This window comes from Phalacrocorax aristotelis, chromosome 7 (assembly GCF_949628215.1).
Source record: "Phalacrocorax aristotelis chromosome 7, bGulAri2.1, whole genome shotgun sequence".
Classification (NCBI taxonomy): Eukaryota; Metazoa; Chordata; class Aves; order Suliformes; family Phalacrocoracidae; genus Phalacrocorax; species Phalacrocorax aristotelis.
In genome coordinates this window covers 15,049,485-15,072,532 of record NC_134282.1, presented here as the reverse complement: position 1 = coordinate 15,072,532, position 23,048 = coordinate 15,049,485, and the positions used below count along the sequence as shown (strand labels likewise).

The 23,048-nt window shown below is 47.4% G+C and overlaps 2 protein-coding genes across 6 annotated transcripts in view; one reads left to right on the top strand and one right to left on the bottom strand.

Moving 5' to 3' along the window:
• Positions 1-639: 639 nt before the first annotated feature.
• LOC142059803 (D-beta-hydroxybutyrate dehydrogenase, mitochondrial-like) lies at positions 640-20,536 on the bottom strand. Of its 3 annotated transcripts, XM_075098914.1 has the most exons (5): positions 20,371-20,534; positions 16,520-16,630; positions 8,783-8,924; positions 4,594-4,746; positions 640-2,938 (listed from the first exon to the last, which is right to left on the bottom strand). In XM_075098914.1, the coding sequence occupies exons 1-5, from the start codon at positions 20,488-20,490 to the stop codon at positions 2,457-2,459; spliced, it is 1,008 nt and encodes a 335-aa protein (XP_074955015.1). In that variant the 5' UTR covers positions 20,491-20,534; the 3' UTR covers positions 640-2,456. The 3 variants fall into 3 exon arrangements, with proteins under 3 accessions (XP_074955015.1, XP_074955017.1, XP_074955016.1); XM_075098916.1 differs by lacking the exon at positions 4,594-4,746 and having other exon boundaries at positions 20,371-20,536; XM_075098915.1 differs by lacking the exon at positions 16,520-16,630.
• The window catches only part of BDH1 (3-hydroxybutyrate dehydrogenase 1), an 18,506-nt gene continuing 15,982 nt past the window's right edge, over positions 20,525-23,048 (top strand). For 2 of the 3 annotated variants that reach the window (XM_075098912.1, XM_075098910.1), the window contains exons 1-2: positions 20,525-20,630; positions 21,886-22,017. In XM_075098912.1, the coding sequence (XP_074955013.1) occupies positions 21,935-22,017 (83 nt within the window). In that variant the 5' untranslated portion in view covers positions 20,525-20,630; positions 21,886-21,934. Of the gene's footprint in view, positions 20,631-21,013; positions 21,178-21,885; positions 22,018-23,048 lie in introns of those variants that run through there. The other variant, XM_075098911.1, reaches the window with a different exon arrangement.

Sequence of the window (23,048 nt, the reverse complement as noted above, 5' to 3'; positions counted from 1 at the left end):
ACTGGCTCAGAGTTCACAAGATCATCTGCACCATACAGAAACACCTGATACTTGCTCTTCCCGCACCAGCGTTCTGCTCCTCTCACCCCCAGACATCCACCCAGAGCTCCTCACCCAGGCAGGAACCAGATCAGGCACTGACAGCTCTCCTGAGCACCTCTCAGGGGGCAGAGGAAGGGACTGGAGCCCTTGTGCTGTGAAATCCTAACCTTGACTCAGCCACAATGTCCTTGCATGGCCTCAGACACTTCTTGGCTTGCAAGTCTCCAATCTGTCTGTGAGAAGAGCTAATCCTTATTATCAGGTGGCTGTAGCATTTGGATTAGTTACATGCAGAGCACTGATGCAATCGATAATGCATAGCACCACTCTCTCAACACTGTCATTTGAGGAAAAACCACAGAAAATACATACACTGATGGAATGTGTGTTTGCAGAGAGGCTTCTCTAGCTGCCTTCTGCTGATGAAATGGGTCGTGCTGCCTGTTCTGCTCCAAGCAGTTCTTGCTGAGCCTCCACAGACCCACCACCTGCTGAACCACTGCCACCTCCTTTATTACTGAGCCCAATTAAATCCTGATCTCAGATGCAAAGGAGGTGGGAAAAACAATGTAGAAATGAGCACTGGAGACACAGACATGTGCTTTATAAATCTCACAGTTTATTTTTCTCTCTGTGCAATTCAGTGCTATTTAACATTATTCACATTTTGCAGTGCAAGGAGCAGAAGTGATTACAACACTGCCTAAGCTGCAGTTCAGTGGGATCTTTCTGAGACTCAGATTCCAGGCAAACTCCATGTGCTGATGATCTGGAATAGAAAAGAACTGCACGGCCAGCATTTCCAGTAGTTGTTATTTGTAATACAAGCTACCTCCACAGCATCTCCAGGGGAAGCCAGCTTTCCTCCTCTGGCATCACAGCATTCACAGGTGCATACAGACCCCAAGCATTTACAGCCAGTGGCTTATAAGAAGTTTATGGCAGAGTTTCCAAGTCAGAGCTAACAGAGACAGATGAGGAAAGAGCAAGCAATAAACTCTTTCCATAGTCACTTCATCTCCCATTGGACAAAACAGAATGAAGTTTAGCAGTAGAAGGGAAAGCTGGTCCCTAGAGTGAGAGGGTAGGGTCCCAGCCCGCTGGCTGCTCTAGGAGTGGTCACCTCTGGACAGAGGGAATGGGGCATGAAGCCAGGCAGCTCCAGCACTTGGGAAAATATTGAAATCATGGTATATGGCCAACAGGAGAGATCCTTGGGGATACTGTGCAAAAGTAGCTCATACCAGTTATCGGGAAGTTCTCTGAGGTGACAATCACGTGTGACATGGAAATTTCATTGTGCAATATTAAAAAAAAAGAAACGTGTTACTTAAAGCACCCTTCCAGAGCTTATAGTCAGGCCACACTGGCTGCACAGTGTCCCTGTCACTGTCCAAGTGCTGAGGAGATGAAACCAAAAAACTGATTTGGGAAAGCCAAGAGCAGCCCCTGCACCAGCAAGAGGGAGCCTAGCACGGGCCAGGGACGTGGGTAAAGCGGGGGGGATGGCTGGACAGTGTCTGTACCACAGCTGAGCAGTTCAGGCACTGGTACATAAGGTAGCAGTCAGAGGAGCCAAATTTGTTTGCTACATCAGATTCAAGCCTGCCTGGCAAAGTGCATCAGTAATGGGTGGAGAGAGGCTGTGAGTCCCAGCAGCCACAGGGACTGACTGAGGGACGGCTCAGATCTCACTCATTATTAGAAGGGCTTTTCCCTGCGCAGCCTGTCTGCAGTCGCTGGTTCTGGCAGCTCCTGGCCACAGTGCTGGGAGGGAAGAACCCTTCTTTGCAGGGCTCTGACCCTCCCCCTCCCCACCGAGCTAGGTAATGAGGCTGTTTAGAGGCAGTGTTGCTGTTTTCCTGGAAAGAGCAGACAGTCACATCACAGCAGAGCTGCCTAGCAGTATCATGAAAACAACGGAAGGCTGTGACTGACCCATTTTCAATCAAATGTAAAACTCTGCTTTTGTTTCCCGTTTTAGTTTCTCCCTTCAAGACATCTCATAGCAACAGCTTAGCTCTGCTATTAGCAGCCTGTCCTTGTAAGGAAAAGCAAGAGCCCATTAATGAGACAAATTTATCACCAGGGGAAGTTTGCTGACCTAATTACACTAGCCACATATTTGACCCATTATGTTAACCCTCCTCTACCTCCTCCACAGTTAAAAGGAAAACACCTTTCAACTTTAGTCAGGACAGCAGGGAGTATAACAAGAAAGAATTAGGGGGAAAAAAAAAAATCCATTCTGTTCTCAACATCCCACAACACAAGACCCGAAGCCATAACCCAAAGTGAAAGCAGGTGCGTCTATGGGGGAGATACATCAGCAATGGGTGCAGACAGCCCTGGCTAAGTCAGCTCTAACTTGTGCATACGTACGAGCACTGGAAGGGTGCCTGAAGGACGGCCGTTTACAGGGTGGCTCCAGGGATGTAAAGCCAGTCGGCAATGGCAGTGGGCAGGTGAGTCATGAGTTGCAGCCTCACCCACCAGTAGGTCTCCATGGGATTGTAACGGTTATTCGGGTGCATAGAAGTGAGTGCATCGGTGATGTCATTCAAGACCAGAGACATGTCCTTCAGGCCACTGTTAATGAAGGACTTCATCTGGGCCACGTGGTGAGTGAAATACTCCCTCCCATAGTCCTCCCGCACAGTGTCACTGGCTCCACTCCACAGTGCCTCAGCCTGCTTGTCGATGCTGTCTGCTGTCAGGATGCCTGTTGCTGCCACGAAGTTACTGGGCTCAATGAGGATGACTCTGACACCCCAGCGGTACATCTCCTGCCGGAGGCAGTCAGAGAAGGCTGCCATGCCGAACTTGGAAATGCAATAGCAGGAGCGAGATGGACTCACCATCCGTCCCAACATGCTTGTGATATTAACCACACGGCCTAGAGAGAAAAGAGCAGGGAGAGGTAACAGGCTGCAGAAGCAGCGGAGAGAACATCCCAGTAAAAAGGTGCATTCTTGGATGACGCTGATTCATAAAATCTGAATCTTGAAGAGATGTTCGAATCCCCTGTCAAGCAGCCTCTCTCTCCTGACTCAATCAAGGCTAGCCCCTGCTCTGACCTCCTCCATGGATAGTAAACATGCCTGCCTCTGTATTAAAAAGGGGTAACAAAGCATACATTTCCCTCCTAATTTCCGAGGCCATTTTCTGGTCTTACCCAGATCTTCTGAGGCTACTAGCTGTGTGCTCTCACATCACATCAGTGTGCCCCACTCCTGCATCTTGCTAGAGAAGGGTTCAAGCTCTCAGCTAGCAGGTTTATCTACTGGAAAGCGCACAACACTGCATGATGCCTTGCAAGCATTCTGGTTCTTTCTGTAGGCACAACGGCTCATCTGCAGCCACTCTGCCCAACACAGCTACATGCTTCTAGACCTGAGGTGGATGGCAGAGAACCAGTAGAGGTTTCTCTGAATGTGCAGCATGGGCAGCACAGCCTGCTCACCCAGCTGCTGGCCAGGAGTGCCTGAGTGCTACACACCTGGGAGAAACGGAGAGGAGACTTGACGTGCTGCTGTCTATGGGGCAGCAAAGAGCAATTGTCTTAACTCCTACCAGCAGGCCATGCCAGCCCAATTACAGAGCTCCAGCAGCTTGTGTTAGATCATGCATTGCCCAGTGGCAGTGACAGCAGTGGTTGCTCCTCTGTGGGTGGCTCTGTCCTTCCCCAAGGTGTGTGCAATTATGAATTCAGTTGCATTTACGAACAGGCCCTTGAAATCTCACCAGCTATTTTTACAGAGAGGATTTTCACAGCTGTGGAGCATGACGCCCTTCTGCAGCTTGAAATTTTAGCTGAGAAACAAGTGGCTCTGCTGTCTCATTCCTGACCTAAGAGCAGCTTGGAGGGTCTGTGAGAACCACCTGCTGACCTGATGGGTAAGCTACCTTTCGTAGCGAGGTGGGGCTCGTTTAGTGGGTACTTACTTTCTGGAAGTGGTATCTGAGCAATCTTCTCAGTCTAACCCCTTTCTGTGCTCACAGAACACACAGCTGTGCCAGCATTCTCCCACACATGCTAAATAAAGAAGCTTTTCAGAGTTCTGCTCATACATATCTTTTTTTTTTTTAATAAAACAAAGATTTTTGAAAAGATGTCTAAAATGGCTGTTACTCACTCTCATTTATTCCACCACTACCACTCTGCAATCATCTGTGAACTGAATAACATGAAGGGGGAAGATTCAGTTATCCAAAATAAGCACTTGGTCTGGCCTCCAGTCACTTTTTCTAAAGGTGGCCTTGGGTCCTGTGTCATATCTGCCAGCACTGCATGAAGGTCTCTGATATCCTGGCATGTTTAAGATAGCACCTACTGCCTAAGTGCCTGGACTGCCCCCAAAGCGGCCCATACCACCAAATGCTTACACAGCCCTTTGAACCCTACTGCCTGGTCTGCCTGCATGCCTCAAACCCCCTCCGTGGACTGCACAGGCATTCCTCAAAGCAGAGTCTGAGTCATGATTTTTAGCTACATCTCTTTGCTGTGCTGCAAAGGTCTCTCTGGGTCTTGCCACACTGCCCGGCATGTACCTTTAGCTCTGCGAATGAGGGGCAGGAAAGCCTTTGTCACCCTCACGGTGCCCCACAGGTTGATCTCTGCCACCTTCTTGTAGTTGTCTAAACTTGCAAATTCCACCTCTCCAAAGGTTGAGACACCAGCATTGTTCACCAGGCCCCACAGACCTGCCAACAAACACATGGTTAAAGAGTGGAATGAGGAAGAATGTCACAGAGAAGTACCTTTCCTTGTTGTTTAAAGTATCCCAACCCCTTGACAAAGAACTGGGCACTTTTATAGAAAAAAAGTTGTAGAGAAAAACCAGCAAGGAAATGAAATACGCCCTTGGTATATCAGAAGTGAAGCCAGTAGGGCTTGTTTGGAGCGCCAGGGAGAGTGATGGGGTCACACAAGCACTGCCTCCCTGAATGTCTCTTCTAAGGTCAAATGCTGTCCTGGGGCTTTCTATGGCTGGATCTGTCTGACTCTCTTTTATGCTTCCTGTTGGTCCCAGGTTTGTCTTCACTCAGTGAACTTATCAAGACTTCTGCGATTTGTAAGGGGCTGGACTTTCCCTCAATTTAAAAAAAAAAAAGAAGGAAAACAAATATCTTGGATTTCTAAATCCCCTTCACAGCTCTGAATCACTGTTTTGGAGAGTGCATGGTATTGGTCTGCAGATTCATGCCTCATTAATTGTTGCTGTATTTTAGTTCAGGTATTCGGTTTCCTTCAATACAGCAGAATATGGCAAACTTATAACCAACCCTTAAAACTACTAGAATTTAAAAATTCATGTCTTTTGTGCATGCAGTCCTGTCAAAATTAAATTGACTGTGCTTACCAAGAGCTTCTGCACTGAGCCCCGTACATGTCCATGACTTAGTGGGTCACTGAGGACTTGACCTTCCAAAGCGATTACTGCAGAAGTCCCCAGTGGCAAACATTTGTAGGACAGAGTCCATACTTAGTGAATTTGTTGAAGCACAGGACTACGCAGTCATAAGCTGCAGGAGGAACAAACAGAGAGCTGGAACAAGATAACAGAGTTGCTCCTCATTAGATGTCCTGCCATACATCGTAGTTATTTTTCACTGTCTAAGTACCCAGCTGGAGACAGGGCCCCTTTCTACTGCCTGACCTTCTTTTTACCACCAAGAACACACACAGGCTAAGATGGAGTCTTCACGTCCAGGGAGCTCTGACATTGCTATCAAAAGCACCCACGTCATGGCACCCCACTGAAAAACTTATCAAGCTCTCTCTCAAAATTTTTTGGGCTCTTTGCCCTGGCTCTGCTCCATAGCTTCCCTGCCCTCATGTATGAAAGCCTTTTAATAACTTCCAGCCTATATTTATTCATGGTCAGATACTAACCATATATTGCACCAAACATGGCCCTCTAAGCAAACTGCAATATTCCATCATTGCCCAATAAATACCAATAGAATTTATCCTCCTGGTGCATTTAAAAACACCAACGTGCCCTTGCTAGACCGGCTCTCTATTCTCACAACAGACCTAGTATCCTGCCCCATTCCCAGCTATGTTAATTTTCCCTGAGGACTGTTGACCAGCCACGTATAGCAGACCAGAGAAGGTCATGTCCTACCCAGTGATAAGAGCGCATTAACTATTCCCTCCTGGTCTGTCCCAGAATGGATTTGCCTATTATAGCTGCCACCATTCCTGTACCTCCCAGCTCTCACATGCTGATCCCAGCACCCCTTTTGCCCTGCACACCTGTCTCTGACAGATAGTGGTGAATATTGCTCCAGTTCACTGGCCTGCAGGTTTACCCCCCTCCAGAAAAACCCTTTCCCAATCCCCACCAGGCCACAACAGCCACAGGGGCTGTTTGCGATAACAGCTAAGTCATGGCCTGCAGCAAAAGCCAAGAAAACATCTTGCTCACCTATCCTTACTTCTGTGTTTATTAATTCATGTTTCTAAATGTTGCAGTCAGGTAGTTCTACTCCTGCTCTGCCCAAGACCTGCCTGTCGCTGCTGCACTTACTGAAACTGCCAGCTTTAATGGGTCAAGGTAACTCTGAAATTCACACTCATGTGGCAGCCAGCACAACATCTCAGCCTGAATGGTGTCCCCTGCGCTGCTGCAAAGCAGGCTCTAATCGCTAGCAGGAGGACCATGGAAACAGGACATCTGATGGTGTAATTTCACCAGTAGCAAGAAGCTATGCAGAACAAATTTGGCAGGGATTTCCCAAAGACCACAAAAGACTTAAACTGTCAGTCCCAAATTGATCTCTGCAGAGCCCTCCTGATTCTAAATTTCTCCACAACACTTTCCCACTTCTTGCGTTACGAGGTTAGATTCAGGGACATTCATGAAAACACTATTTACAATTGTTCTTTCTTGGAATTTTGTTGCTCACTGATGAAGTCATGCAACGTACAGAACAAAGTGCTGATAGGTACCGGGTCACAGGGCTGTTTGCTGGACAGCAGTGTGTTTAATGAGCACAGCCTTATCACTATTATTTCTTTAGTGTCAACAATACAGTGGGAACTGCATAAGAATGAAAACAAACAGGGGCACTTCTACTGAAATCAGTTTAGCCTTATGTACACAGCACAGGGAGAAGAGGTATAAAAGTACAGCGCAAGAACTCTTCTGCACTAACCCTTCTGGGGCCACACTCAGTGTGCAACAAGCACCTCTGTGCAAGGCACATCAGTCTCAATAGTCTCTACGTTCCAGCACTTATTTATTGAGCATTATTTATTGGCAAGTGCAACCTCAGTCACACTGATGGGCCTAAACAGAAGCCTTTGCTGCTTTGCACACTGTGCTGGAGCAGACAACTACAGGATAAGGCTCTCAAGAGCAGGAGGAACTGGTCCAACTTGCTGATCAAGGGTGGAAGACTTCTCTGTCCCTGCTACACACACGGTTTTGCAAACACTGCTGCATTTATAGAAGCCACAGAGCTGCTCCCTTACAAGTGTTCACTCAGTGGGTAATGGCTCTGTGCCACCACTGCTGTTGCTGGGCTCTTCAGGAAAAGCTTGTGAAGCTGTGAAATGTGTGACAAGGGCTGGGTGATTGTGTAGGAAGAAAAATGATGCAGAGGGAACATGTGTGGGATCAGAGCTTGTACGTAACTCGGATACATTTCATATGCTTGTTTTAGGACGAAGGGTGTGCTCACATAATTTGCATAAAAATTAGAGCTATTGTTATTTACTAGCTTTATACCTGCTGTGAACAAAACCAGGCCCATGGCAGTCTCATCGAAGCTTCAAGAAGAGAAACCACACTCCAGCCACACAACCCTTAAGTCCTGGAGCCACAGATGTGAAACCTCAGTCCATCCCCAGCCTGGGTCTACAGCTGCTGCGCAGCTCGCTCTTGCACAAAGGCTGCAGAGAAACCTATGCAGGACAAGAAGTCTCACAACCTCACCACATGGGAAGAGGTTAGGTGGTGTCACACCAGACTCCAACTGTAAGCTCATATCCCACTGCCAAACCACTTCCAAAAAGGAAAGCAGCATGCAGAAGGGACTCCTATCTTCTTTCACATGCTCTCAGGGCCCATGAGTTGGGCTAGTGCTTAAGGTGGCATGGATTAAGGTGGTCTATGCCAAGCTCATCTTGCGTCCTGCCTCACATCACACCTTTGGGATGTTGCATGGCAAACTGAAAACATGAATAGACCTGGCTGAAGAATAAACCGGGTGTGGGGGCAGGTCAGTTTTGTACTCCAGCTCAGCATTCAATTACACAAACAGGTTGTACCAGCACGGCAGGGGGGCAGCACTAAACAGCCAGAGCCCATCACCTCTTCACTAGCAGGGTCACTACAGAAAGGCCTGCATGAGCCAGGCTGCAGCAGGAGCACCAGGAGGGGATCAGGCTCTGGCCATCCTATGACCTTGACAGACACTCAAGGAGAAAGACAAAGGCTTTTGTGGGCTTGCTGCCACTCATCGCTTTTTACAGGATGTAGAGTTAGAGCCTAATCTTTCAGCCAGTCTTGGTCTCTTTCTATGTGGCCGGCACATCAACAGCAAGACAATTTCCTCACTGACCCAAATCACTGCCTGACTGCCCACCACACAGTCAACAGGCCTCCAGGCTTGTTAACCCTTTTTTGGTGGTGCAGAGAGGGAACAACCTGGACAGTGCTCTGTAGGAAGGATTCTGCGAGCACAGCAAAGAGCCAGCTGTGCTCAAAATACAAAGATCCTCACATACCTTCCTCTGGCTCCTTCAGGGTCCTCTTCACAAAATCCACAGCCTGAGCCACCTCCTGGTCACTGCACACATCCATCTGTATCACTTTCATGCGATCTGACTTCATGTTCTTCAGCTCCCTGGCTCCATCTCCATTCTCACCCTGCTCAGCAGAAAAGAAAGATGTCCCGCTAAGACAGACAAGGAACAGTAATGCAGCTTGGGGCCAGGCATGTTCACATAGACAGGGAATTGAAATTCCGCACAGAGGTATAAACCTGGTGCACAAATAGGCACACGAGCCACACAACCCAATGTGCAACCCACAGCCATCTTCCTATTCCCTCCAGCACAGCCCTTACTTCTGCACCAGTGACCTACTACTCTGAAGGGCCACGAAGTCCCTGCTGTTTGCTCCTGACAGGAAGGGTCTCACATCCATAACACTGTCAAGTACTGCGCCAGCCTGGGATAAACGTGTGTGACTCTGCTGCTTCAGTCTTCATGCTCTGTAGGTAACATAGCAAACACTTGTACATAAATCAGAGTCAGAATTTCTGGCTTAAAAGCAAAAGGCTAATTAGACACCTAACTCAATCACAGAATGGTGGGGGTTGGAAGGAACCTCTGGAGGTCATCTTGTCCAACCCCCTGCTTGAGCAGGCACACCCAGAGCAGGGGGCACAGGAATGCATCCAATTAGGTTTTAAATGTCTCCAGGGAAGGAGACTCCACAGCCTCCCTGGGCAGCCTCTTCCGCTGCTCTGGCACCTGCACAGGAAAGTTTTTTCTCATGTATATGTGGAACTTCCCATGTTCCAGCTTGTGCCCATTTCCCCTTGGCCTGTCGTTGGGCACCACTGAAAAGAGTCCAGCCCCATCCTCATGACATCCACCCTTTAGATATTTATAAGTATTCACAAGATCTCCCCTCAGACTTCTCTTGTCCAGGCTGAACAGACCCAGGTGTCTCAGCCTTTCCTCATAAGGGAGCTGCTCCAGTCCCCTGATCATCTTGGTAGCTCTCTGCTGGACTTGCTCAAGCAGTTCCACATCCTGCTTAAACTGGTGGGCCCAGAACTGGACACAGTGCTCCAAATATGGCCTCACTAGGCCTGAGTAGAGGGGGACGATAACGTCTCTCAACCTGCTGGCCACACTCCTTTTAATGCAGCCCAGGATACCGTTGGCCTTCTCATTCCAAAATATTGCCTGGCTTCTAATGAAATAGTATTGTCAGACCACTTTGGAAATGAGATAGCAGGGGCACCTTTGGCATGCCTAACAGCAAACAGTCTGATGCTACAGAATACAGCAGGAAACATTTGCAGCTGAACATATAATAATATTTTGCTCTTACTACGCAGCAGAACAGGATGCCCAGGAATACACGCACAGTGGAGATCTGCCACACAATGACAAGATTACAGACATGAGCCATGAAAGGAGGAGACTCTGGCTAAGGAAGCAAGAACAAGTCCTTTTTTTCCAACTACAGGTAATAAGAATGTGATGGCTCTACTTTTCTTTCTCTCCTCTTCCCCCCCCCACTATTATTAAAGATTCTGTTACTATTGTGTTGGGGTTTTTTGTTTAATCAAACCTAAACACAGTTCAAATTCCAAATTTTACCTGGTCACTTCCAGACAGGATTGTTGCTTAAGCCTTACAGCCTTGCTCAGGTGGTATATAACAAGTACAAGTGAAAAGAGCACAGATTAACCATGCAGTTCCACAGCAGGCTCAAAATTTAATTCAACAAACTACTCCCTGAATCACAGGCTCTGCCTCGTTAGTGAGGAAGAAGTTATGAATTGGTGAGTCACCATGCCTGGCTGCCACTCTTCCTTTAGCACTTCATATCAACTCCCACAGCACAAGGGCAAACAAGGTGAGCAACCCTCCCACAGTCACCTGCTCAGCTGCCTCTGCAGCCAGGCCGATGTAAAAAACATGTAACCAGTTAGTTGTTCTGTACGCATCTCAGGCTGTTTAATGAACACACAACATCTCACCTCCATCTTCAGTCCAGTGAACAATGACTTGTAATGAAGGAAGAGTGCTGAAATGTCCACCGCAGCCTAGAGCAAAACAGGGTCGCTCTCTTAAAAATCAATATATAGTTACACTGGAGCTATGACAATAGGAGGAATGAGTTTCTGGCCCCATGGCTGCATATTATTTCACAGCTGACTTATTTCCAGGTATCACAAAACCAGCAAATAAAGACTTGATACTTTTCTAATGCACATTGAACACAGTGATGTGCTGCATCTAGCCCTCTTATCTCACCATGAAAAGAATCTCTGAAAGTGGCATTACAAGTAGTTATTAACATAGTCACCAAAATATATTCACTTTGAAACAGGTGAGGGTTGTGTGATGCCTCACTAGATTTCTGGAAGATGCTCTTGCATCTCACCGAGTTATACAAAGCAACTTTCAGCTACTTAACAGTGAATAAAGTGGAGCTAATTCAGCTTGTAAAGAGAGAGGTTTACTGTATCTATATAAAAACAAACCCATAACTATATCTGTACTCAAGTACCAGTTGTCATTGCAGAGCACTGAAACACCTTTCATAGAATCACAGAGTAGTTTAGGCTGGAAGGGACTTTTAAAGGTCATCTAGTCCACACCCCCTGCAATGAGCAGGGACATCTTCAACTAGATCAGGTTGCTCAGAGCCCCGACCAACCTGACTCTGAATGTTTCCAGGGATGAGGTATCTACCACCTCTCTGGGCAACCTGTGCCAATGTGTCATCACCATCACTATAAAAATTTCTTCCTTATATCTAGTCCAAATCTACCCTCTTTTAGTTTAAAACCATTACCCCTTGTCCTATTGCAACAGGCCCTGCTAAAATGTTTGTCCGCGTCTTTCCTATAAGCCCCCTTCAAGTACTGAAAGGTCACAATAACGTCACCCCAGAGCCTTCTCTCCTCCAGGCCGAACAACCCCAACTTTCTCAGCCTTTCTTCATAGGAGAGCTGTTCCATTCCTCTGATCGTTCTTGTGGCCCTCCTCTGGAGACACTCCAATAGGTCCATGTCTCTCCCTGCATGTTTTTTAATCTTTCATAATCCTTATAAACTATACAAGAAATACTTGCACTGTTTTTCGAGAAACAAAGCCATAGGCCAGCAACTTAAAAATCCACTATAAATAGTATGTATTATTCATATTGAAATGAATTTCCCCCTATCACCGATGCAACTCAATCTACAAAGTTACACTCCCAGCTACAATTTATTCATTGTTGACAAAACATATTGATTTTGGAAGACTGAGTTCAACAGGCAATATCAATTGGAACCACTTTTCATAGTTGCAGATACCACCTCAGCCACTATTTAACTGTAAAACAAATTGCTTAACTCTTATGCCCAGAAAACGTCTTCACAAATGAAGCAGCCATATATTCTTATGGAAAGAAGTGAACATCATCTTACATTCTGTGTTCTTCAGGGGCTGTAAGCACATTCCCTGTTCCGATACCCACATGGTACTTCCTCCTTGTTTTTAAATGGTAGATTTCGTGGCTAGGAAAATACCTGGAGCAGTTCCCATGGCAGCAGCCAGGCTGTCCTCCCTGGGATGGCCTTTGAGGCCTCGGGACTGACCAGCAGGAACCACGCAGCAGCGTGAGTTCAGCAGGGTCCTGGCAGCAATGGCCCAACTGCTCCTGCAAAACCTCTCTCCTGCTCCCTTTGCTGTCACTTTTTTTTTGGTGTGATTTTTGCCCTCTCAAAGAATGTCCCAGCTTCCCCTTCCCAGTTCCATCAGAGTTAAAAGCCGCCCTGCTCCAGCCCAGCCTGCTGCCCAAGTACTCTCCAGAGAGACCTTCAGCGCGACTCTGCTGTTTCCTCCCAGCTATCTCATTTCCCCCGGTTATGCTGCCCTCACAGACCTGCAAGGCTCTGGCTGCCCACCCCACCCTCTGCCTAGCAGGAGCTGTTCTTGGGCGGGGAGCCTGACAGCCACACAAGCCCTTTCCACCCAGCAGAGAAGCCTTGCTGCAGATTTCAGCTGCCTCCTGTTCCCCTTGCTTGCTCCTCCCCCCTATTCTGTTTCAGAGAATCCCAATGCAGCTGGTGCTGAGGGACAGGCAGATCACACAGCGGCTTGTTAGCAGAGAGCCCTTCTGTAACAGACCGAGCCACGGCCTTTTCTCGAGGAAGCCTGAGAGATCCAGGATTAGGTCCCGGCAAGCGCTTGGGCACCCGCAGCAAGATGTCAGTGGGAATCAGGAAGCCACAAACACAATGCTGGACACCCGTGGATCTGGCTGGCTCGCTCCATCTGCACCACTTCCCCCTGCTGCTGCCTGGCCACCTGCTCCCTTCCTGTGTTTCCTAGGCAGAACACTTTGTATTTATCATTACTGGATTCCATCTAATTGATTTCAGACTCCATCCGATCTATCAAGATAATTTTGAACCCTATTCCCCAAAGGGCCTGCAATCCTCCCTGCTTAGCACCATGCACATTTTTTCTCCCAAGTGAACTCTATTCTAGGGGGCACTTCCAAGAAAATTTCACTGGGACTAAACAGCAGTCACAGGCTTAGAGAATAAGTTTGCTCATGAGACTATCATGAGGGACTGTGTCAAAACCCTTACTCAGGATATATTTATTCCTTCCCCTTTAACCACTCTGCTGCCTAGCCAGAATGAGATTAGACTGACATGGCACAGCCTGTTCCCAGTAAACTTATACAGATAGCGTGTATCACACTATCATCTAGACATCTGTAAAACTGACAGATCAGTGTGTTGCAACTTCATCTCGCACACCAAAGTCGAGCTGCCTGGTTGGCAGTTTCAGAGGTCTATCTCCTCTGGGATGGAAAGTACAATATCTGCCCTCTTCCAGCCTTCTGGAAATCCCCTGGCCTCCAGGTGCTCCTGAAAATATCACCCGTGGGGCAGAAATCACAATGGCTCATCCTTTAAATGCTCTTCAGTACATTTCGTCAGGCCTGGTGAACTTGAACATATCCATTTATGTAAACATTCCCTGTTCTTTCCCTTTATCACCAGCAGTCCTCATGAAAACTTCTGGCAGTAGGCATCTGAAAACAATTTATCCCTTTTCTCAGTAAGATCAAAGAAAATAAGACAATAATTATTTCAACTTTTCTGTACTTTCTACTTTTCAGGTTATTTTGTAATTGATTTCTGTGTGTTTTTCCATTTTATCCTAATATATTAACAGAAACTTTCTCTGTGCACTTACTTGTTCTTGCTAAATGAAACCCCTTTTGCACTTGATCCTCTCTAGTTCTATCCCAGCCTGCTTGCAGTATTCTTTTTATTCCTGTAGCTTTATTTTTGACTGTCTGATCATTAAAAAGCTCCCGATGCACCTGACAGTGTACCATATTGTATTAAATGTAAGAGCTTTCTGTGCTGGCCAGCACATCAGGGATCCTTTAATTCTCAGTATAAAAGCATGCAAGTAAGTGATGATGGAGTAACTATGTGTGAACTAATAGCCTGGCATCTGCTCTACAACAACTGCCCCCATACCTGCTCTGACCCTGCAGTGAACCTAGACCAGCTCACACTTCTCTCATGACAGGGTAAGTTTCCTTGCATTTGTCATGAGCAGTTACATGCACACGGCCAGTTACCATAGGGTAGCTGCATCCTTAGCCACACTGCATGTGTACTCCTTCACTTATCAGCAATAATCTCTCATACGCTCATAACTACTTCTTCACAAGTGAGCTGACCTAAAAGCTTCCTGCCTTCACTGATATTTCCTGCTTCTTTTGGATCCATCATCTTTTTCTGCAGTCACAATATGCTTCCTTTTCTCACAGCAGTCAGCTCTAGATGTATAACCATTTTCATCCCACGTGCATTCTCCCATTAGGTTTTCAGTAAGCTCCTGCTCATCAAATTTTGAATTCCTAGGCTGTTTTCTTCCTCAACTACCTAAACCACAAGGCTGTTCCATGAGCGTGTTGGCTGTCCCAAGAACCACAGAAAGCATTCAGGTGTAATATTTTTGCGACAGCTATCCAGATAACTGTTTAACCACCCGATTCTGTCCCTCAGATGCACCTAACAGCAGATAGAACACTAACAATCCGGGGGGGGGGGGGAGGGAACCCACAAGTGAAATCTTGGGGCTCTGAGTCCAGGTCTCCTGAAAATTTATGAACACGCAGAACAACAAAAATCACATTCTCCCACTCTCTTCCCCTTCAGGGTCAAGTGCTCTGTTAATCTCCTGAAAGTCACCTGTAGATCAACTGTGACTGCTGATGCATTTTCCACTTCCACACAGAATATAAGTATGGAACCAAAAAAATTTTGGCTCTGAGGAAGAAGTTGCCAGGCCAGATCAGAGGGGATGCTTAGAGCTGCCTGGCCGTTCTGGGACAGAACGTTCTGGGACAATCTGTGATCAAGAAGTAATATGGGTTTTTTTTCCCCATCAATAAAAAAAGCAAGCAAGGCTTACTTCAGGAGCATTTATTTTCTTTATATAGCTTCAGTGGAGCCTGGTCCTCTCTGCTCCATACTAGTGTGCTGCCTTCTGAAAAGCCCTCTCAGACCACCCCATCTCCCCTCTCCTTTCCGTTCCCTACACCTGCTGCTCTGCGAAGTGAGTGCCTGACTTGCTATCACCACAGAGACAGGCATCTCAAAGCAGCGTATGACATGATTACTGAAGGATTTACAGAGCCTCCACATGGAAATTTCCAAATAGTGGCAATTTTCCAAAAGGACTCTCTTGCTCTCAAGTTACACAATATGTCAGCTGATAATAACTTTCCCTTCTGGTGTGGTGGAAGAACGTAACCTCCGCTGAGATCACACAGGCAATGACGGCCACCTTTTTGTTTGTTCCTACCCTCCACGCTAGTCAAAAATCTGTGGTCATTGCTCCCTGAGCACCTGTGCTGAAACAGTCATCTTCAAACGGAGAAACAAATGGGTATGAACTGATTTTGAACAATTCAGGTTGGAAATTATGTAAGTTTTAACTATGAAAACAGCAAAAAAGCATAGTAAGGGTAAAACCCCAGCGGAGATGGAACTGGAGCCGAGGCCCAGTGTATAAAAAGGATTGCACAACATGGCTACCTGCAAGAGCAGGGACAGGGATGATGGGTCTGCAACCCCTTCTGTTTCAGTGTGCCTAAACTGATCTTTTACAACAAGCAATACCATCTACCAAACACGGGTGACAGAGGGTGAGACCTACAGGTATCAGAAAGGTATCATAAATTTGTTTATTCAGCTATCCAGAAACGGAATAGAACTGTAGAAGCTCAGTTAGAAGACACTTTGGAAACAGACCCTGAACAAAGAGGCAGGAGAGGCAGCTTGGAGATGAGTTTGAGGAGGGTGTCCCCAAACGAAAGTGACAAAATGGAAGACAGCAACAGAGATGCCAGGGAAGATGGAAAGCCATAGTGCCACAGCGATCTTGTACTCTCAGATTTATTGACTGTGTTGCAGTATTGCCGAGAGGCTTCCGGCAGTCAACACTGCTCTACTGTGCAAGCTACTGTACAGACAGGGGTTGACAGACGATCCCTGCCTGAAAGAGCTCATAATTTCAGGAATGACAAGGTGCAACAGGCAGATGAAGCAATGGAAGATGTAACGACCCCTGCCCACTGCACTTCTCTCAAGTCTTGGACTAGGATAAACAGAGGCTGCAGATGAAGTTGCTGTCACTTGAGCAGCATTTTTCTCCATTCAGGGAAGAATTTTGATCAATATTACTACTCACCACAAGCAAGCATCCAGCAAAAACAGTAAATCCCTTTGCGTGAAGCTGTTTTGCCAAGGCATGTCCAAAACCTTTGTCGCAGCCTGTTATTAGCACTGCCTTCCCTTCAGCCTGTGCGGGGAAAGACAGTAATACAATGTCATCAGATGTTGCAATGCTGCAGGCACCACCAGCACCCAGCAACATAGCACAGGAGCAGCTTGCAGCCAGGGCCAGCCAGTGTTTAGTAGGTACAATTCCAGCTGCGAGTAAAGCGGCCACGTCTGCACACTGACCTGACCGCAGCCTAAACCCAGCAATTTCAGTGGGGCTTCTGCTGGGTCAACCAGCGTAAAAAAGATGACAAGACTCCTGTGTAGAAACACAGCCAGCTCCCAACTACTGTGAAACCCTAAATTTATTCAGTTGCTGGTCTGTAACTATTTGTGTTGACTTGATGCCTGAGCTATTACAGTAACTCTTTCTTTCAAGTATCAGTGGCCAAAGCAGAACAGAAACATTTCAAACGGTTAGTGATCTACCAGCTCATAGGCATTATAGGAAAGAGCAGCATAGAAAACATCCAAATGATAGTATGTCACCTGCTTGAACTGTACAGGAGTTCTTTTAACTGCAGAGTGACTCTCTATTGTCTGTTCCCCACCTACTCCCACTCTATGCAGTACTTTCCATGCTGTATTTTAGCACGCAGGAATGTGACTACAGGTTAGTGTTTCCTTCTGAAACACTGCAGTCTTAACAGGAACAACTTATCAAATCCTACAGTTCTCTCCTACATTATAATTATCTTTTGACTGACAGATAAATTGAGAGAGAAGATTTGATACTCCATCTCATATGACACAACAGGCTTGTGATAGATCTGAAAACAGAATCCCAAGTCCTGAAAAGACGCCTGTAGCAAAACACTCCTCATTTGCCCTCTTTTTTTGCTGGAAAGCCATCTCTCCCCTGCTCTCCTCGCCACAGCTGCGAGGCAATGGACTCCTAACACCGAATCCAACCAGCAGGCACCCAGCCGCAGTGTTGCACACTGCTCCAAACTGAAACCGTATCTGTGGGGCAATAATGTGATATAGTAATAAAGATCTTGAGAAGGCAATAAAGAAGTGAGGTCACTTCCATTTCTGTGGAGATAGCCGCAACTAATATTCCCTGTTACAGTATTAAAAACAGCTGGAATATGAACATTTGTATTTTATACTACATACAAATGTATTGCGCCACCTTGTTCAGCCACTTTTTCAGACAGAAATGGGGCAATCACCAGTGTTCTCTGATCTCTTGTTTTACTGACATGCGTGGTAGCAAAGAGGCAATAAGGAATAATTGCAGGGTGATAGTGATCAGAGCATTACTGCACAAACTCAAAGTGAGCCTAAGCAGAAAGCAATAAGCAAATAAGCTACACCCTGTCCTACAACGCATTTGGAAGCTATTGTTTTCAAAGGGGAGTCATGATCTGAAGTTGAAATGAGAACTGATCAAAAGTCTATCCTACATTTATCATACAAACACCCACATTAACACTGATTCCTATACTCAGACAAAGAGGACCCAGCTACAGGCTAGCTCTACTAAAGCTCTGAAGGCAGCTACGGCTGAAGTACAAAAGATAAATGATAATTAAATATACAGTGCTCAGCCTTAATTTAATTTACAGTGACAACTTCAAGACAGATAAGGATCAAGTATGAACCAGACCACAGAATCTGAAAAGGTTACCTCCCACAATAATTCAGGGAGCTAGCCCATGGAAAAGAAATGACTTGACTTTTTCCCTCTGCCCACCTCCCTAGACACTTTGCCTCTGAATCCTGAAGACAGAGGACTTCCCAAAAGAGCAGGAACTGTGCAGGAGATAAGGAGTTGCAATCACTTCCAGAACCCAGGACAGGCAAACAGAGAAGATGCCCAATCCTCAACCACTATAAGCAACTTCATCAGCTGGACTCACAAGGACAGAGCTCAGCTACAGAAAGTAAAAGCAAATGGCTGGGCTGTGTTCCCATGTGTATCCAGTGTTAGCTCTCAGCAGCTGGTCTGCTTTCTCTGATTAAAAAACCAAAACCAAACAAATAAACAAACCAAAACAACCACCAAAATGTAGACAGAAAGGAGGAGGTTTAAAATTCTCTCGGCTGCCTATAATGGGGAGAAAAGTGAGGAACAACTTGCAGTATGAGAAGGTTCCTGTGATTATTTGTTAATTATTTGCTATTACCCTAATTGCTGGTAATAAAACACATAACTACAGTAGCACAGTTCATAACAGACTGAGAACCCAGAAGCACTAACAATTGTGCAAAAACCCAAGGAACGTACTAGATCTCACATTTGTAGCTGCCCGTCTTTGTGCTACACCTGGTCGACAAAGAGCTCCAAGGGATGAGAGCAGGAAGCAACCCCATTCTCAGCCAGAAAGATACTATTCCCAAAAACCTCCAAACACAGAAAAACCCTGTCATCCTTATCTTTTGAAAGTCCCAAGATAAGGTGTAATAGGCTAGGTTTCCAGAGTTTGATAACGTCAGTCTGCAGCTTACCATTTGACACAGTGCTGAGACAGGCAGAGAGGACTAGCTATCACCTCTCTAGCAGGCAGCACAGTCACCTTAATCAACGGTTTGAGGAAGTTCAGGTGCCTCACTCACTAACGGTCACGCAGTGCTCTCAGGAAATACTGCACAGGAGATGGCACTTGCCTACAGTGCTGCCAGGGCGCCCGAGACTGGCTGGGAGTGCGGAATGACTTCTGGTACTGGAAGGTGCTGCTGTGGCATCTGGGCAGGGTAATGCTGTCTATATCCTTGCTGTGGGATTCACAGCACTATAATACACGTTCCAAACAGTTCAGGCAGTTCCAGCGAGGCAGCCTGACTTTAACCTGCAGCCAGCTCAGGTGCACACACCTCACTAGCTTTTCCTACTGGGTTATGATTGCTTTATTAAACAGCAGAATTTATTTTACTTGTGTAGGTGATCTATCGAAATTATACACATTTATTGCAAAAGACTAATGAAAGTGATGGTACTTTTTTAGCCTCTTTGGACAATGTGGGAACCCATCATGCTTGCTCAGACTTCACCTTCTACCATGTAGCTTGTTTTCTGGATCCCATTTCCTTCTATGCCCTGTTTGTTATCAAACAGATTAATTTGAAGATTAGAGCACAGTAACCTCTGCTTATTCCCTTTTTCCAGAGTCAGAAAGTTGAGATTTTCAATCCCTGGAAAAGCAAGTGAAAATATTCAATAAAGGGAAGGTCTTTTCTCAGGCGGGACAGGAATGGGGAATGTCGAGGAGTAGAGCAGATGGAAGAGGAGCAAAGGGGGAGGCTGGAGGCAGGCCAAAGCTGGTATCTGGCCACCTCAGAGGGGCAGGACGGAGCTGGAGGTCCTGGAGCAAAACCATGTTTACTTGCAGGTTGTTCCCGGTGCCTGCAGAAAGGCTGTCTGGAGCATAAGAGGTATGTTAGCTCCAATCCAGTGAAAGAACCCCAAATATTTTGTGTTGGTTTTTAAAAACATATAAAAAACACTGGTTATCGAATTCTGTTCCATTCACAGGGCTTTTTTTTTTTTTTTTTCCTCCCTTACGCTCACTTCCAAGTTTAGAATACTGGAACCAAACGCAGGCACCCACCGCGCCGCAGGGCTCAGCCCGGGCTGTCCCGGGCTGCTCGCAGCCCGCCATTTCGCCTCCCCTCGCCGTGCCTGCCCCGAGCCTCCACCAGCCCAGCCGCCACAGGCGCGGCGCCATTTTGGGCGGCGGGGGAGCCTCCGGAGACCGCCCCCTGGCGAGCCCCCGAGGGGGCCGAAGCCCCCCGGCCCCTCGCCGCGGTACTCACGGGCAGGGCGCGGCGGGCCCGCCGCGGCAGGAGGAGGAGGAGGAGAAGGAGGGCCAGGCGCCGCCCGCCACCCGCCAGTAGCGCCGCGGCGGCCAGTGCTAGCAGCCCGGCGCCCCGCATGGCCTCAGCCTATCGCCGCCGCCGCCCGCGCCCGCCCCGGCCCTTCCCCCGGCCCGCCCCCCGCCACGCCCCGGCAGCCGGGCCACCGGCCCAGCCCCATTCAAACGGCAGCAGCGCCTAGCAGGGCCCGCCGGCTCCAGGTAACGCGCGGGCGGCTCGCCGCTGCCGCCGCCGCCTTGGGTCCTCCGCGGGAGCGGGGCGGGTGGGCCGGGTCGGGTCGCAGCGGCAGGCAGGCCCCGCCGGCCCCTCGGCTGCCGGGCCGCCCGCTGACCTCGCCCGCCGGCGGGAGGGGGCGATGGGCGAGGCAGGCCGCGGCGGGGTGGGGTGGGACACACGGCTGGCATGCCCCCCGCGCGGCGTGCCACCCGCGGCCCGCCCCACGGCGCTCTCCGTGCCCCGTCCGCTCCCACGAGCGCGGGGCCGCCCGGTGCGTGGCGGCCTTGGCCGGCGCCGTGAGCCCGTTCCCGGCCGCGGAGCCGCGCCCCTGCGTGGGGCAGGGCAGGGCCGGCCCGCCCGCCCGCCCGCCCGCGGAAAGGCTCGACCCCGCCTTGCAAAATCGCTCGCGAATAATTCCGTGGGCAGCACCGAGCTCGCGAATTTGATCGAAACCCCTGAATTTCTGAGCGTTACCGGCGCCAGCTAGCCCGCCTAAGCCTAGACCTCTCCCTTCCGAGCGCTCTTTTTGCGGTAATTTTACTGATTTTCAGCCGAGGCCTGTTTTCCAGCAGGCCCCGAAGCTGCCGCAGCAGCGGCCTGGCCTTTGGCTGAGACGCAAATAAGCCGTAACAATTAGGTATTATTTTTCTGCTGAGATGTTTTTTGTGCGCTGGATCGGTTTTATCTGAGATTAATATGATTGAAATTAACTTTCTGTACTTAACTCTTCTTGAGCCATTTTCACCCCATAGTGAGTTTAATGGTTGTTCTCCGCCCATAGTCCAGCATCACCAGCGACTTAATTGCAAAGAAATATATTTTTAACTGCATGGCTCAACTAGTTGTAAAGCCCAAGGATTGCCGTGGGAACATGTAACATAACGTCACCTGTGACTTTAAATTATATTTTAGTTAAAAATATAGCTCACTTGAAATAATATATTCCATGCAAGTACCTTAATTTTTAGCTGTTTCGGAGAATATAGTTAAGGATGCATTAAAGAAGGAGAAATTGACATTTTCTTTAAATGCCTCCGTGCTTGTCAGTTTACTTATCTTTTTCCTTATTTAAAACTGTCTTGAGGTGGTTGAAGGTTGAGCTGTTTATCTCAGTGTGAGGGACTGCAAGGGGGAAAGAGGAGTTCCTTTGGACTGTATTTTCTTGTTGAAATGCATGGAGCCAGCATGACTTGCAGAATAACTGAGCAACTAAAACAAAGGTGCAATCTTGTATTGCAGCGTTAAGAGAGAACATTCTTGCTGTTGGTAGAGTGTGTTAAGTGAAAATATGTTGGCTACCAAGCTGTCCCGCCCCCTCCTGAACTTCTCTGTGAAAGCCCTGAATTTCAAGGACCTGGGGAATGGCTTCAGGTAAGTAACTTGGTGGACTAGGAGAAAGAGAGATCTTGAGTAAAGCATACATTGAGGGCTCATTTGATTGCAGTGGGACAGTTTATTTACAGAATCACAAGGTGGTTGAGGTTGGAAGGGACCTCTGGAGGTCATATGGTCCAAACCGCTTTACTCAAGCAGGGCCTCCTAGAGCTGGTTACCCAGGACCATGTCCAGATGGCTTTTGAATATCTCCAAGGATGGAGAGTCAATTTGCCTGGGCAACCTGTGCCGGTGCTCAGTTTTTGAGCTGAGCGCAGAGGAGATGAACTCGATGCGCAAGGAGGGGTTGGCAACGTGGGTTTTTTTACACTTGACAATCCTCTGCAGTCAAAAAGGGGTTGAGTGGAACATTAATACAGTGTCAAGCAAGGATTTATTCCTAAATATCAGCAAGTAGTCCTTGCTGCAGAGCAAGGAACTGTCATGTATTTCTGTCTTCATTAAAGAGGCAATGAATCACATGAACTGAGAAAGTAAGTTGACAGGGAGGGTTTTAGTGAGAAATGGAGGTGGGCTGAGTAACAAAGCTGTTTTTTTTCTGAACATGAACAGAAAATTGCCTATCTAATTCTATTTCCTAGCTCTGAAGAAAATACCTTTTATATTGATCTATGATGGGAACCCTACTAGTCCAAATTCAGAGCAAGTTGAGTGCTTACACTGCCTTTGCTTTAGAGCAGGGTTCCCCAACAATGGTGTGTGTACCACTAATTGTACATAAGCTGCTTAAAAGTGGCTTATGGCCACTTTTCTTGCTAAGCAAGAACTACCACCTCCAGTCTCACTCTACTACTTTTGATAGTGGTGTCCAGGACCATCACCCTCAAGGATCATTCCTGTAACAGGGAGTTGTAGAGACCAAAAATAGCTAAGCTGTTAGAGATTTCTTTAGCAAGCAGACATAGGCCTTTATCTCCTATTTACTCCACAGACACCAAAGCAGCTCCAGCAGGAATGTGCTGTGGCCTTAAAAATACAAATTAATGCTTTATTAACTTGAGAAAATA

Excerpts from the sequence above, each read along its gene's own strand:
- LOC142059803 (XM_075098914.1), bottom strand. The coding sequence starts at position 20,490 with ATGCGGGGCGCCGGGCTGCTAGCACTGGCCGCCGCGGCGCTACTGGCG. Across the intron at positions 16,631-20,370 it reads GGGCCCGCCGCGCCCTGCCC|GCTGAAGGGAAGGCAGTGCT; the intron begins GTGAGTACCGCG and ends TTCCCCGCACAG. Across the intron at positions 4,747-8,782 it reads CCTGAAGGAGCCAGAGGAAG|GTCTGTGGGGCCTGGTGAAC; the intron begins GTATGTGAGGAT and ends GTTTGTTGGCAG.